Source organism: Crinia signifera, chromosome 5 (assembly GCF_055691185.1).
Source record: "Crinia signifera chromosome 5, ASM5569118v1, whole genome shotgun sequence".
Lineage (NCBI taxonomy): Eukaryota > Metazoa > Chordata > Amphibia > Anura > Myobatrachidae > Crinia > Crinia signifera.
The window spans coordinates 279,325,653-279,341,154 of record NC_139221.1 but is presented as its reverse complement, the minus strand read 5'-3'; the positions used below and the strand labels follow the sequence as shown (position 1 = coordinate 279,341,154).

Here is a 15,502-nt window from a genome sequence, read left to right as displayed (position 1 = left end):
AGATATTAAGCCAGTACACTGAGCAATATAATGCAGAGAGATATTAAGCCAGTACACTGAGCAATATAATGCAGAGAGATATTAAGCCAGTACACTGAGCAATATAATGCCGAGAGATATTAAGCCAGTACACTGAGCAATATAATGCCGAGAGATATTAAGCCAGTACACTGAGCAATATAATGCCGAGAGATATTAAGCCAGTACACTGAGCAATATATTGCAGATATTAAGCCATTACACTGAGCAATATAATGCTGAGAGATATTAAGCCAGTACACTGAGCAATATATTGCCGAGAGATATTAAGCCAGTACACTGAGCAATATAATGCAGAGAGATATTAAGTCAGTACATTGAGCAATATAATGCAGAGAGATATTAAGTCAGTACATTGAGCAATATAATGCAGAGAGATATTAAGCCAGTACACTGAGCAATATAATGCCGAGAGATATTAAGCCAGTACACTGAGCAATATATTGCAGATATTAAGCCATTACACTGAGCAATATAATGCTGAGAGATATTAAGCCAGTACACTGAGAAATATATTGGCGAGAGATATTAAGCCAGTACAATGAGCAATATATTGCAGAGAGATATTAAGCCAGTACACTGAGAAATATATTGCCGAGAGATATTAAGCCAGTACACTGAGCAATATATTGCAGAGAGATATTAAGCCAGTACACTGAGCAATATATTGCAGAGAGATATTAAGCCAGTACACTGAGCAATATATTGCAGAGAGATATTAAGCCAGTACACTGAGCAATATAATGCCGAGAGATATTAAGCCAGTACACTGAGCAATATAATGCTGATAGATATTAAGCCAAAATTGCTCAGCGACCAAATTGCACCGTGTGTACACACCTCTACCAGTCCAGGTCTTCGCAATTAAGCAGTGTACACACGATGCAATATATTGCTCAGTGTCCAGTTTTCATCAGCGACCAGAGATGGTCGCTGATAAACAGGAGACTCTGCCGGGGAAGCTGCAGGGGGAAACAGCTGATCGCTGAGCGATCATATTGCAATGCTCAAATACAGATGGTTATAGCAAAATGACTGAGGTACTAATAAAGGAACCTTTGTCCAATGGCAATTCTTAAAACCTGGACTAGCTGCCTTGAGGACTGTGCATGGGAACCCCTGCTCTAAATGATAGAACCATAACTGGTTATATGTGAACTGCTATTGGCCCCTCTGACAAATTCAAACTTTACCTCAACCTGTCAAACACAAGACATGGCCCCTAAAGGAAATACCTAAAATCTTATACTCTTCTGCCTGAAACGAACTACAATGCCTCGTGTGTAATGCAGCACACTACTACCAAAGAGCATATCTCAATATATTCTTTTCTTATACATAATCTACCCTCTCCAATTAGCGCTCATTTTTTTCTTATTTTACCAGTATTTCTATTGAGCAGCTTTTTTTCCCATTAGCGCAGGTGAATTCCAAACTCTCCTACTACCAAAGAGCAAATGACAAAGTGCACAGCTGTCAATATTATTCCAAGTGCGCTTTGTAAGGACCAGATGAGAAAACCCAGCTCTTCCATTTCCAATGTGTTACCTTTTCAGTTGATCCAGAAACTATGACGGTTCCCATCTGGTTCATGGCCAGACTGTAAATAGAGTCTTTGTTTCCACTCAGGGACGAAGCTGGAGAAAATACAATTTTAAGTTATTGAATTGAAAAAAAAACAAAAAGTTAAAGTCACACAACAAAACAGAAGCAAAAATGCGAAAGAAACAAAACAAACAACAACAAAAAAAAAAAACAGCTGTATAAGCCATTCATGAGCCACTTGATAATAGATTGAAGCTTTATGTACACAGATCCTATGTGGCCAGTGACATTTTGTTGCTGGCATGTGTGCGTGAAAAGAACAGATTGACACTTTGAAATTTTCCTCCCTTCCTCAATAAGGCTACAGATTTATTTATGTACAAAAGTGCAATGAAAACAAGCATCAGTATAAATGTCAAACGGTTAGCCTGAAATACACATTAGTCTTTGACATTATGCATCTGCTCCATGGTTGGGCAGGAAATCCAGACACCTGAGTGAGTCACATTGCTGTGTAGCTTATCTGCAGAGTCTGAGCTTATCTGCAAAGCACTCTCAGCCAATCAGCGGGCAGGCTATCTTTTGAATTTTCAAATTCTGCCACCGCTGTCCGCTCACTCAACGCTTCCCAGACACCACGGAATGCCTGCTCTGCCGCTGTAACCACAGTCCCCAGGCACTTCACACAGCCCAGACCCCACGCTGCCAAGGTATTTTTTCTCCTGCCCCCACAACTCCCCGGCATGGGATAAATCGCATGCGATTTATCCCATATAAAAAATGGCACATCAAGCGCCAAATCTTAGTGAGCTCTACCAGGCAGCTGCCGGGAGAGCTCAGTGGAGATTTGTCTGAAGGACAAGTCAGACATAGTCGGCCTAATGTATGGGGGACTTTAGACCTGTTATCAGCTTATAGGTCATGAGTTTTGCCAAGTCAATAATTTACTTAGAATAGCACAAGCATGGTTGGACTGACCATTCTATATGGGACTACCAATCTCAGAACAAAGTGATGGTTTACATTAAAAACAGGACATTGTTGCTACCACTCAAGCTAGTATTTTATGTATTGAAACCAGACATATTACATCTGTACTAATATCTCTGCATATACCCAGTACTGTCTGTATGCTCTGCAACCAAAAAATTTCTCAATAAAAATATTTTGTTAAAAAAAACAACAACAAAAACAGGACATTGTTTGTGGAGGCATTACTCACTAGTGACAGTATTGTTGGACGCAGTCAGTGCAGTGAGAGTATTTACATCCCAGAGGAATATCTGTCTATCCAATCCCGCAGAGGCCACTAATTCTTTGTCTTTTGCATATGCTAAGGCTTTCACATAATCCTAGGGAAAAAAGAACATTTGATATTAAACACACACAAAAATACAGCAACTAAAAAGTGCACATAACATATACAAGGTCATTTATATCCTATCACAGTGTATTTATGTTTTAAGATAATCGAGAACGTACCTTCTGAAATAGATTTCTAGTACAAACCCTGTTCTTTGGGGGGGAATTTACTAACATGGGAGCCTATTTCACATAGGATGTTGCTCTATTATCTTCTAGAAGGTAATAAATAAGAAGTAGAGTCTGATTGGTTGCCCATATAATTCACCTCATGTGAAATAGAACTTACAAATTTATTAAAAATAATAATAATAAAAACATTTAAAAAAACTTTTCTTCAAGCGGTCATTATGGGGCACTGGGACAGATGTATGAAGCCTTAACAAGAGATAAATGCAAGGGTGATAAGGAGAGATAAACGTCCAGCCAATCAGCTCCTTACTGACTTTTTTCAAACACAGCCTGTAACATGGCAGTTAGCAGGTGATTGGCTGGACGTTTATCGCTCTCATCACCCTTGCATTTATCTCTTGTGAAGGCTTAATATATCTGCCACATTGTGTGTAGAATTTGAGGGAAAAAATTAACTTATTTCATTTTGAAATAAGGCTTTAATATAAAAAAAAAATGTGGACAAAGTGAAGCACTGTGAATACACTAATATTGTTCTATGTAGCAACACAAAGTGTAGGAACTAGAAAACTACCCTCATGTGGTTAGTGTACAGAAATGGGGGTACTACGCCTTCATCTGTAGGAACAACAATGTAGTAGAAAAGCAAGTATAAAGAGGACTTTGGGGGCGTGGCTTGGCCGGCAACGTGAGCGGGTGCGGGGACTGAAAGCTCTGTTCATATCCTTTTAATATATCCTTCCCCGGGACCCGTGGAAGCTTCATACCTGTTTCCCCTGGCTCTGAAGGTACTCCTGTCTTCCCTGCACCACTTGTGACGCTTTGGAGAGGATCCTGAAGCCTTGGACGGCTGGTGATCCGGTGAGACTCGTGGGCCCTGTTTCCTGGATGCGGGCGCCATTTTAAAAGCTCCGGTGGATACTGCTGGGTACCAGCGCTTATGCTGTTATAATAACCACTGGCCTCGCGGATGTCGCGTGTCGGGAGGGCGAACCGGTAGGAGCGTCAGGAGACCCTCTGGAGGATTAGCGGGGGAAGCGGGAGCTGCCTCTATTGAGGTGCGCTGCTTTGCCGCACGGAGGGGCTGGCGCCATCTTGCTTACCGTCCCCGGAGCCGCGGTGCCTTAGAGGACAATAACTCCTAAATGCGCTGGGCTCAGTGATATTCCTGACTACTTGGAGCCTGCAGAGAGGGATATATGCCTTGGTAGGCAGTTGATCCCCAACATTTGGCATCGGCTAACCTTTGTTTGTACCGAGGCTGGATACACTGATAGCACCTGTCTGCCTGTATGTCAGTATCTAGGTAACTGTGTCTGGTTATTTTGAACCCCGTTTTATCAGACTACTCTCAAGCTGTGACTCTTTAACACTTACTTGGTGATGTGCTAGCCATTGCCTTTCATTTACACGACTATATCATAGCTGGGAGTGGTTCTTTTTGTTAATAATTGCACTCACTGCGTGCTATAAATGAATATGAATCTCTCCGCTCAACAAATACTCTTGGCAATCCGGGCCTCCACTGCCAGACTTTTACGTAAATTTGAGGATGTACGCTGTGATGACCCTGTTTCTTTCTATCCTCCTGCGGATGTCCTGGAGGCTGGGGAGACTATGGATGATGGCCTACTAATACCCATTCTGTCTGGGAACATTGCTCCTCCTATACTTGCTCCTGATATGGGTCCCTTTCAGGCTGACCCTCCACTCAAATTGGCTTTGGACTCTGTAGATGTCTGGGACCTTTTGCCTCTACTCAATGAACACTGCCCAATCTCCCCGCAAGATGTTGAAGCCATATCTCACACTATTATCTCCTTATTTTGGCTTGGACTTGAGGACTGGCCAGATGGTCGAAATGCACAGTACTACTTCTATTTTAGATGGCCCTTTTAGTGTGCATATCCTTTTCCTCAGTTATTGTTTATGATCGATATTTCATTGACGATGTCCGAGCTTTGTGTACTCCATATGCACTAATGCTGTATATCTCCTGGCTCTCCAATATGCGATAATCTATTTTGATATGCTTACATTGATGGTGGAAACAGTAAATCATTATTATATATTTTTTATTATTTTTATTTTTCTCGATCCTTTGGTACTTTCCTCTAGAGAGCTTCATTTTCACCCATATGTACCAACGGTTCAAGTTCATTGCCCTCGGTTTATATATTCTGCTAAAATATCCTGCTTGGGGGGGGGGGGGGGGGGGGGGGGGGGAGTTGGGTGTGATAGATATAGTTTAGGTAGTTAGCAGGGTAGTAAGGGGATCCAGGTACGCCTTAGTTGGGGGAGGGTTGTACAGGGTGGGGGGTTTTTAGGGGTGGTTTGATTTGGGTTTATGGAGGGAATATTTATTTTATTAATGTTAGAGGGTTTAGGTCTCCCGACAGTTGACTATGTTTTTGTTACACTCCATATTTCTAATCCTGTAGTATTATTTCTATTATTGCTCTGTATTTATGACCCATCATTCTTTAGTGATGCATGTGCCCGATTGGCGCCTTCGGGCTATTGCACTATATCCTTAGCAATGTAGGGGGTCAGTACTGCCTATTATGCATATATGTCTACATCCTTCTCTACATGTTTTAAATAATGCCTACTATCGTGCAGTATCTATTCTTTTACTGTCTATGTCGGGGTTTTTTGTATCTTGTCTATTTGTTATGTTATAAAAATCCAATAAAAAAACACTCAATTTAAAAAAAAAAAAGTATAAAGAGGACTTATTTGGAGCCAAACTGCATGTAGTATCTCAGAAGGAATATGTCCATCTGAGGCATTTCCTTGGGTAGAAGCAATCATTCAGCTCCATTAAAGATGATGGAATGGTAGGTGTTTCCAAATGGTGTGTTCCTAGCAAAATAATGTTCCCTAAAATTACTGGGTCAATAAAATATAATATATGTGGAAATAACAATATCAGCAAGTCATTTAATTAAGCAGAAACATTAACACTATATACAGTTGGTTAATGGACATTAATACAGCTTGCTACTACAAAATAAAGATAACTAGGGAATAATAGAAGGGGTTTGGGAATTTTTTTTTACAATTCAAACCCCCTTAAAATGTATTTGTAAGCGTAAAATAGATGGTTTTACCTTGTGTGTTCTCAAGGTGGACATGCAGAACCCCTTGTGCGCGTTCCATACTTTAACAGTAGTATCAGAAGATGCGGATATTACTGGTGGGAAAACAATTGACTAAATGATTAACAATTCTCAAAATATATACAAAAAAACAACAACATTTGGACCAAGGAGGATAGAATTATAGAAATACTTGTTAAAAGCCTGTCAAAATGACAGCTTAGTCCCTATTTGCTCCATCTTCAAAGCTCCTTCTCTCCATATCCAGCATCATGGATGGTTTATGGCCGATGTAAAATAGTTTTGCCTTCAATGGGGGAGAAACAGATGGTTTCCCTATATCGATGGCAAAGCATAACTGAATTTTTTTTTCTTCATCAAAAGGGCTGGGACACAGAGCATAGCCCCGCCCCTGACACATGTAAAGCCCCACCCCCATGTTCTGATTAGTCCATGGGCCATCAATACTTAAAACCATTGACGGTCATACATCACATAGTATGATTAAATCGACAGACATTTGCACTATCACCATCGATGGTGATAGCATAGATGGCCATTCCTAGTTTGAAATTGATCATTTTAATTTCACTTTGTGTTAAGTAGTAAATTAGCCAATCGAGTGGCCACTGGCGGAACATAAATGATAGTGGATAAAGTAAGATTTGTACAGTGCTCACTGCGCAATTTCTATAGTCAGCAGCCTAGACTGGTGTATAAGCTGCCTGGTACGAGAAAGCACAACAATATTCTCTAGAGTGTGGTCATCATTGATTGCTACATACACCAATAAAAGCTAGAAATAGCAAGTAGCCAACCATAACATTTATGCACTTACTAATTACAACCCTCTTACTAAGCTGTACCACTTATCTTCTGAGTGCCTGTTCATTCCCCACTTATAAAAAAAAGTTGTTTAACTATGAATCAGCTTTACATAGTAAACCAGAAAAAAAAAAATGGTCAAAACACGGTAGATGATTGGAGAACACCAGGATACAGTCATTCAAAGCTTTAGTTGAGCCAGCCAATGATTTACTACACAGTGGGCATAGCGCTTGAATAACGAGAATAACACTGAGTAAGCTAATACAATTTAGTACAAAAAAAAAAAAAAAAAAACTTACACCTACTAAAGAAAATATATTGATGTTATGAAATTGTTAAGCCAGTGGTTCCCAAACTTTTTTGAACCACGGCACCCTAGACTATCAGAATATTTTTCAAGGCACACCTAGGTCAAAAGTTTCTGGTTGATAAATTTAGGAAAAAATATAAAGTACATTGTGTTTATATATCAACCCTAGGATCAATTACGTAGTGAGGAACAATATTTGCTTTTGCTTGCCACATATTTCATGATTGGCGGCCACAAACTCTGGTTTTGCCTATTGAATTTGTCCTAGACCACCAATCCAAGGCACCCCTGCAAGTGTCTCGAGGCACCCCAGGGTGCCTAGGCACACAGTTTGGGAACCGCTGTGTTAAGCACAGATTTAGATGTAACCACACTCATTTATGCCGCTCCAAATGCCACATGCAACTCCCGCTGCGATTGGTGCAATCCGGTCGCCATGCGCCTGTGTCTAATTCATTCCAGACATGGTGATTCCATGATACGGGTGCGAATTCTGCCTCCACCTCAAAACGGGCACAAGCGGCAGCGTTCCGGCAACAATGAGCGTGTGTATGTCAAAACCGATATTATTTTTTTTTTTAAAAAGGGGACTTTTGGGCCACACGTGTTTCTGCAACACAATTTAACAAAAACTAAAATGACTGTCACTGAGTTAGTCTAGTGGTTGCAGTAAGTGCTATATACTATACAAATAACGAAAGCCAAATGTTCAAAATCTTAATAGGGCAGGACATATATAATCAGTTGTTTAATTGCAATGATAAATACTTACATGTTTTGCCATTACAGCACAGTACAATGTCATTCACCCAGTCGGTGTGGTGTTCCATAGATGCTATATAGGGGTCTTGCTACAATACAAAAAGAGGAAGAATTAGTCAGATAACAGACTTTCATTCTAAATATACAAGTAACAATCTGTAATACAATAGTGTATAACTTTGGTTTTCTTCTTGTGCAAGAATTTGCTGCAGATGACAAGAGGGATCAGTCATCCACAAATTACATCAAGACAAGTCCCATTCATTGGCTGAAGTCATGGCAGCCACAGGCTGCCCACCAATGGGAAGCAGCACAGAGCCAGGGAGAAGGTTTGAGAGACGTTCAAAGCAATTAACAAAGGATGTGGGGTCCTAGTGGTTAATCTCCGAGCTACAGAAAACATACATTTTCTATATATGGCGGGGAGGGGCACTACATGCCCCAGCATTACCATAATCACGTTTGTAGACATTTGGTCTATGCAACTAAAAATGGAGGTTAAGCGGTGTCCTGTCTCTGCCATACTGTCCGAAACGCACATAAGGGCACCTTAGTTTAGAAGAGGGTATTTTCCTCATAGTAAATCACTAAATAATGGGCCTGATTCAGATTACGAAAATCTACATGTAGAGAATGTTGGATTAATGCTGATGCAAAAGTATTTGCTTCTAGTTTACTTTCTCAATAAAAACCCACTTTTTGTTCATTTTGGTTAAAAAGCGAAGGAAATTCGCAATAGTTGGACAAGTTAGTTTCCAGGATGCAAGTATGTTGCAGTAATTTATCACTTTTAAACTTGATCTTTTAAGAACCACAAGAAGGCTGCATATACATGCTATGTTTATAATGGAGTTATTTACTGCTAGCATTCTGGACCAGCCACCCTCTATCTCCCTACACTTACCCTGGATGCACCTCCAAATGGTATCTGCTTTCTGTTACCCACATTAAATGTCCTTAGCATTGGGGAAGCAGTTACGGTTCTGTCCTGATCCAGACATGCTCCCACTGAACAGGTCTGACTCAGAACAGAAATGCTGAATTTAGTACAGGGACCAGGCACTGCCCTTTCCCTGCGCTGGGCACTACCTTCACAACAGGTACTCCTGTCCTGCTAAGGTTTGTCCCATCTCCCTAGAAGTGGGAGACACTGGTGGGGCAGTGCACACTCCTGCTTCCACTGCGTATACATGATTTATAACAGGGGTGGCCAAACCTGTCCTTAAGATCTACCAACAGTTCATGTGTCTCAGGCAACCTGTGGAACTATAGTAGGAATGAATGCAGCATGTTTGAAAATGTGACAGTTAGTATGACTACAGCGTTGCAGCAGCTAGGTGATTTTGAAAACCTGGACAGTCGTAGATCTCAAGGACCATTTCGACCAGGCTTGATTTAGGCAGTACAGGATTTAGAGAAAGGTTATATTGATATAAAATATATGCTTGACTGACATTTACTATTACACACAAAGTACAATGTCTGTACTACTACTACTGTTAGAAGGGACATGGTGTCAGCTAACCAGTCATTATATAAGGCACTAGGAAGCCCGCTTGAAGCAAAAGCTTTGAAAGCTAGTCTTCTACCTTCTGGGTAGTATTCAATGAAAAGTTTCACAATGTGCAGTGAATCTTGTTTAGGATTCGCTGCACATTTGCCAGCAGTCTTTGGGCTGGAGGATTCGCTGGCAACCCTCCCTCTCCCCCTATTCAACGTGTTAGGGGCTCGCTGCCTCTGAGGCGAATATGTACCCCCCCTTGGCGAATGCCGCAGGGAGCCAGCGGAAGGTAGGGAGATGGAAGCCTCCCTGCCTGCGCCGGACACTGCACACAGCAGCAGGAGGGGAAAAGGAGGGCTTGCGGGTACACAGGCAGCAGAAGCTGCAACCCCCGAGGAGACAGGGCAGGTGGAGGGAGCGCTGCGCTGGTCCCACTCGTGCATAAGTAATAAGCGGGACCCAGTGTAGTGAATATTAATGAGCGGCTCTGAGCCCCCGTGATGTCATCTGTAAAAACAAAATAAAAATAAATATATATTCATGTGCTGCAAGTACATGAATCCAAATAGCAAGCCCCTTCACATAAAACTACTAATTACTTTTTGACACCAACAAAAAAAAAAAAAATATATATTAAAAGAACACTTTCCAGTTCACCTTAAAAAGATGTTGAATGCAAAACATGGTGAAAATCATACTGAAAGCAGTTCTCCATCCTAGAATTGAATACACTCTCTGCGAATCACAGTGAAAACCCCATTGAAACACACCAGCGAATTGCAGCGAGCATGAAACGGAGAACTGGCCAGCTTTCAGCGAACAGTGATCGTTGAATAGGGTAAATCAGATTTTCAGTGAAAAGATTCACTGCAGAGCATGAAAACAGCCTGATTTGCCGAAAAAAAACGGTAAATCCAGAGCATTGAATACTGCCCTCTGTGTTTGTGCATGTGTAAGAAAGATGTAGTTTCACTCTCTGCCAGTAGATGGCAGTGTTTCCGAGACTTACTGACACTAGACAGAGATAGATAGATAGAGAGATAGATAGAGAGATAGATAGAGAGATAGATAGATAGAGAGAGAGATAGAGAGAGAGATAGAGAGAGAGATAGAGAGAGAGATAGAGAGATAGAGAGATAGATAGAGAGATAGATAGAGAGATAGAGAGATAGATAGATAGAGAGATAGATATATATATATATATATTTTTTTTTTATCACATGCTTACTTTGTGTTGATTGACACTCCATATTCTGATTATTGAGTCCCGTCCGGCTGTAAATAGCCTGTTTAGTGCTGGATCAAGCTGCAGTGCATTCACTCCATTGCGATTGTACTTCTCGACTTCATCTCTAATCACATATGAGACCTGTAATGTAATCTACAGTTAGACTGCAAACATGTCCAACAATAATCAATAGAGAATGACTATATAATTCATGGGTCTTGTTGTGTCCAAAACGCTTGAGGTCTTCAAAAACAAAGGCAGACTGCAGTTACAAACTGTGGGACCTACAGCTCCTAATGATTACACTGTACAATTATATTCGTCAGACATAACACATGCTTCAAAGAACAAACTACAATAGAAATAAACAAACCAATTAAACCACATCAAACTCATGCTAACAGAAAATATTCTATTAGTGGCAAATATCCTTCTACATTAAGCAGAATTCCGTTGCATACAGATCAGTGTGTGTGGGTTTGCTAGGCAGATGTTGGGCCAGGAATGGAGAGAAAGATACCGGATATTCCTATTTCCCCTAAGTCTCACTGCTCTGCCCTGGAAAGCTGGTCAGTACAATAAATGAACACCTACTGGCACATGCTCAAACGGATGCTTTCCTATCTAGCAACTTAAATAGCAAAGGAATAATTGTTCATGGAATGTTGTGTCACTCTTAACTCCGTACACACAGAGCAATAGGATCGCTAAGCAATATATTGCTCAGTGTCCCTTTTTCATCAGCGACCATAGATGGTCATTGATAAAAACTAGACTCTCTGCCAGGGGAAGCCGCTGGTTGCAGGAGCATGTTGCTCCGACCAGCAGCCACCCCCAGGGCTGGTCACAGGAGTGTGCTCCCGGCAACAGATGACCCCTACACATGGTGATATGGTCGCTCAGCAACCATAATATCCCTGGCAATAATGGCTGAAATCGCCCCATAAGTACCAGGCTTAAGCAATCTAGTCAGATCGGTTAGAAAATAGGCAAAAATCGCTCCGTGTGTAGGCCCCATAAGAGTATCTATCTCATTCAGCTAGCCTGACTTAGCAGGGTGCTCTGATCAATGAGCAGTTCAACATGCTGCAAATAACATCTTCTCCAACCACAGTCCACCGAGACCTATGACAGATCTGCCTTCTTGGCTCTGTTTACAATACAAAGCCTGCTAACCTTGCATGGAGAACCAAACACTACAAGGGTGTAACCAAGTAGCATTCCCTGAATGGGAGCCTGCCGCCCTTCAAGAGACAACAGGGGAAATTTAATAGGATGAGAGATTCAGAAAGTGAGAGATTTGGTAAAAAATCTCCAGTTTTTTAAAAGCAAAACCAGTTTGCTTTTGCAGTGTAAATGATTGCCGCTTTAAAAAAACCTGGAGATTTCTTACCAAATCTCTCACTTTCTGAATCGCTCATCCATTCTTGTGGCTCCCTGGCTCTACACTGCAACTAGTCTGTTGTCCTCCGTAGAGGTTCGTCATTCACAAGCTGCATCTTGGCTAGAGGCCCAAAGTGCTTCTCCGAGACATCATCATCATACTGGGGCAACAGGAGCTCAATCTGCTACTGGGAACAGGAGGGTGGAACTAGAGCTGCGAATGATGAGCTCTGGCTACTATTGCTATTCCTAACTGCCTCCTCTACTTGGCTTCAGGCACACCGATAGGAAAGGGAATGTGGGGGGATTGCAAGGCATTGGCTAGAAATTTGGAAGAGCTGAGGGGCATGTGTAGTTATAATTAAAATCATCTTCATTGGTCAGGTATACTTGCACATACTAAGTAACACTGAGGGGAACCCAGCATCTCCGTAAGTGCTGGGCACACCCCTCAAGAGTGACAAATATGGGACAACCTTCCTCTTTCAACGCACGCGTGCCAAAGTGTCCTGCCTGCAGTTCACGCTACAATGAACTTTGCACCTATGTAAGCAGTGTGAGATCCATCAGGTTTAGCATACATTTACCTTTTACCAAACTGAAATTTTTTATTTTCTGTCATTTATTTTAGAACCACAAGGCCTCAAGAATGATCGAAACTCAAAAAGTTTACAATATCAGGTCACAGAGATTTGACATATTACATTTCGCTGCTTCCAAATGCAAAACAATCTCAACATAAGATACCAATGATTTCTTCAACCCATCTGAACAATATGGCCTCACCAACAGAAGCAAGTAATGGTTCCATTTTTAGTATTTCCATGTCTGAAGCTTCACAAACATTTATCATCCTGGTTATACACATACCACAGTCTGCCGCCTGATGGGAAAGTAGTTTGTTGATCTTATCATGACAATGTTGACACAGTTGCAATTTGCATTTTAGCCACTTCAGATATGACTGTAAAGCGGCCTGTTTAAAAGTTATGGAAAAATGTTTGAAATGTTAGTTACAACATTGTCAGCATTGTTCCATCGATATGTTGTTGACATACTGACTGTCGACAACATGAATGCTGACAATACAGCTGTATCCCAGCTTATGTCAGCACAGCTCATATCTGTATGCATTTCTGGATCATACATTGGGGCAGATGTATTAAGCCTTAACAGGAGATAAATTCAAGTATGATAAGGAGAGATAAATGTCCAGCCAATCAGCTCCTTACTGACTCTTTTAAACACAGGTTGTAACATGGCAGTTGGCAGGTGATTGGCTGGACGTTTATCTCTCTATCACCCTTGCATTTATCTCTTGTTAAGGCTTAATACATAAGCCCATATGGCACATATCGCCATCAGGCTCATCGTTAAATAAGGTTTGCCACCGGACTAGAGAAATTCTGATTTAATCAAGTTAAGAAACTGCATGAGCAGTCCACGGTACAATGCTAAAACAATCTGCTGAACCGACCCTACCAGTCACGTATGCGGGGAACCTACTGACAAATTCCCTGGTTGTGGCCATTTATTTATAGTAATTTTCCCCAATACACCAAATATAATTATTTCTATAAAGAAAATAATAAATCTGCTATCTGCAAGGTACATTCTGCAGGTACTGATTTACCACTCCCTGGTCTACTCATGCCTGCTCTGCAGGTACTATGGCTGCACCATCACTGGCACACAATGAGGTGGAATATATGCCTTATTGGATGGCCATTATTCTGGTATATTAGGATGACAGCACGGTGACTGGTGCATGGGTGTGCTGCATGGCAGTATGAAAGGTAGTACTACACAGAGGCAATAGTACAGCCCAGAAGCTAGAGATGTGCCACAGCACAGCAGCACCAGAAACCGGCCACATTATGCTCTCTGCACATAACCAGCCCATCATTGCCTTCCCAGGCAGCGTTCCGGAAGGGTGTCCCCCGCATATCACCCTCTACCTCACTACAGCTCAGCAGGGACACGCAGCACACAATGCCCCGTCTGCTACCTCTACTATCATACCTGAACTTTCCTCCGCCCGGCCGTGTTCTGCCTGTGATGAGCGGCCATCTTTCATGTTGACAACCTGACGTCACTTCCTATACGTGAAAACCCGGGTCAAATCTCTTCCGCCCTTACTGGTAACCTAACATCCGCCCTCGCTACAGAAGAAACAGCCGCACAACTTCCGCTCTGCACTGACAGCTACATAACAGCTACATAACTTCCGCCCTCATTTAATTTCCGCCCTTACTATAAGCCTAACTTCCGCCCTCATTACAGTAAGTCAAAGCCCCCATACTTGTTACTGGAGGATTACACCAGTCAGTGCTAGTCGTGAACATGAGTAATGACAGTATATTTATTACTACGGCGGTTGTACGCAGCACCTGTCCCCAATGTCATGCATACCTCTCACACCATGACCCTCTCCAGGATGGACACATTGCTCTGCTCCTGGACTTTCCTCTTAATGAATGATTGCCATCACCTGTGGTGAAATACCTTTTATTCTCAAGTACCCTGTTCAACACAGATGAGGATAATCATGTATTAAGGGAAAGTCCAGGAGCAGAGCATTGTGTCCCTCCTGGAGAAGGTCATGTTGGGAGGTCATGCCAGTTCTCCGCTTACAGGGGGTTATTCTAGTTCATTCTTTCTGACAAAATCCTTCTTAGATGGACAAAACCATGTGCACTGCGGGTGGGGCAGATGTTACTTTTGCAGAGAGAATTAGATTTGGGTGGGGTTTTTCTTCAAAGTGAGATCTATATTGCAGTGTAAAAATAAAGCAGTCAGTATTTTCCCTGCACAGAAACAAAATAACTCACCCAAATCTAATTCTCTCTGCACATGTTACATCTGCCCCACCTGCAGTGCACATGGTTTTGTCCATCTAAGAAGGATTTTGTCAGAAAGAATGAACTAGAATAAACCCCACAGTGCGGTTATACGTCGTGTGGGTGCAGTTAATTCATTATCTGAACCAACAATCATGTAAATTTCCTTAGGAACATCTCAGTAATCCATAACATACATGTTCTTTATAGATATGGTAGCTAGCTTCAACAACTTTCGTATTCATCACTGTCTCATATTGTTGAAATAGAGCAATTTATTCTGTAGCTCAGTAAAGTAATTGATCATGATATATAAATTGACAAGATTTTCTAACATGTAAAATATGGACATAATTTAGCAGCACATCAGGTGGGATAATGCAATAAATGACCACCGGTCATGTGGTACACGTTGAAACAATATATCGTAAGAAGGATCACTAAAGCCCGTACACTAGATGACCCACACTG

The 15,502-nt window shown here is 41.6% G+C and overlaps 1 protein-coding gene across 1 annotated transcript in view; it reads right to left on the bottom strand.

Moving 5' to 3' along the window:
* Positions 1 to 14,358, bottom strand: part of WDR48 (WD repeat domain 48) — a 41,908-nt gene extending 27,550 nt beyond the window's left edge. The window contains exons 1-6 of the mRNA XM_083189081.1: positions 14,214 to 14,358; positions 10,809 to 10,949; positions 8,090 to 8,168; positions 6,192 to 6,274; positions 2,807 to 2,936; positions 1,588 to 1,676 (exon numbers count right to left, since the gene is read on the bottom strand). Coding sequence (XP_083045207.1) covers positions 1,588 to 1,676; positions 2,807 to 2,936; positions 6,192 to 6,274; positions 8,090 to 8,168; positions 10,809 to 10,949; positions 14,214 to 14,261 — 570 coding nt within the window. The 5' untranslated portion in view covers positions 14,262 to 14,358. The remainder of the gene's footprint in view (positions 1 to 1,587; positions 1,677 to 2,806; positions 2,937 to 6,191; positions 6,275 to 8,089; positions 8,169 to 10,808; positions 10,950 to 14,213) is intronic.
* Between the last annotated feature and the right edge of the window lie 1,144 nt (positions 14,359 to 15,502).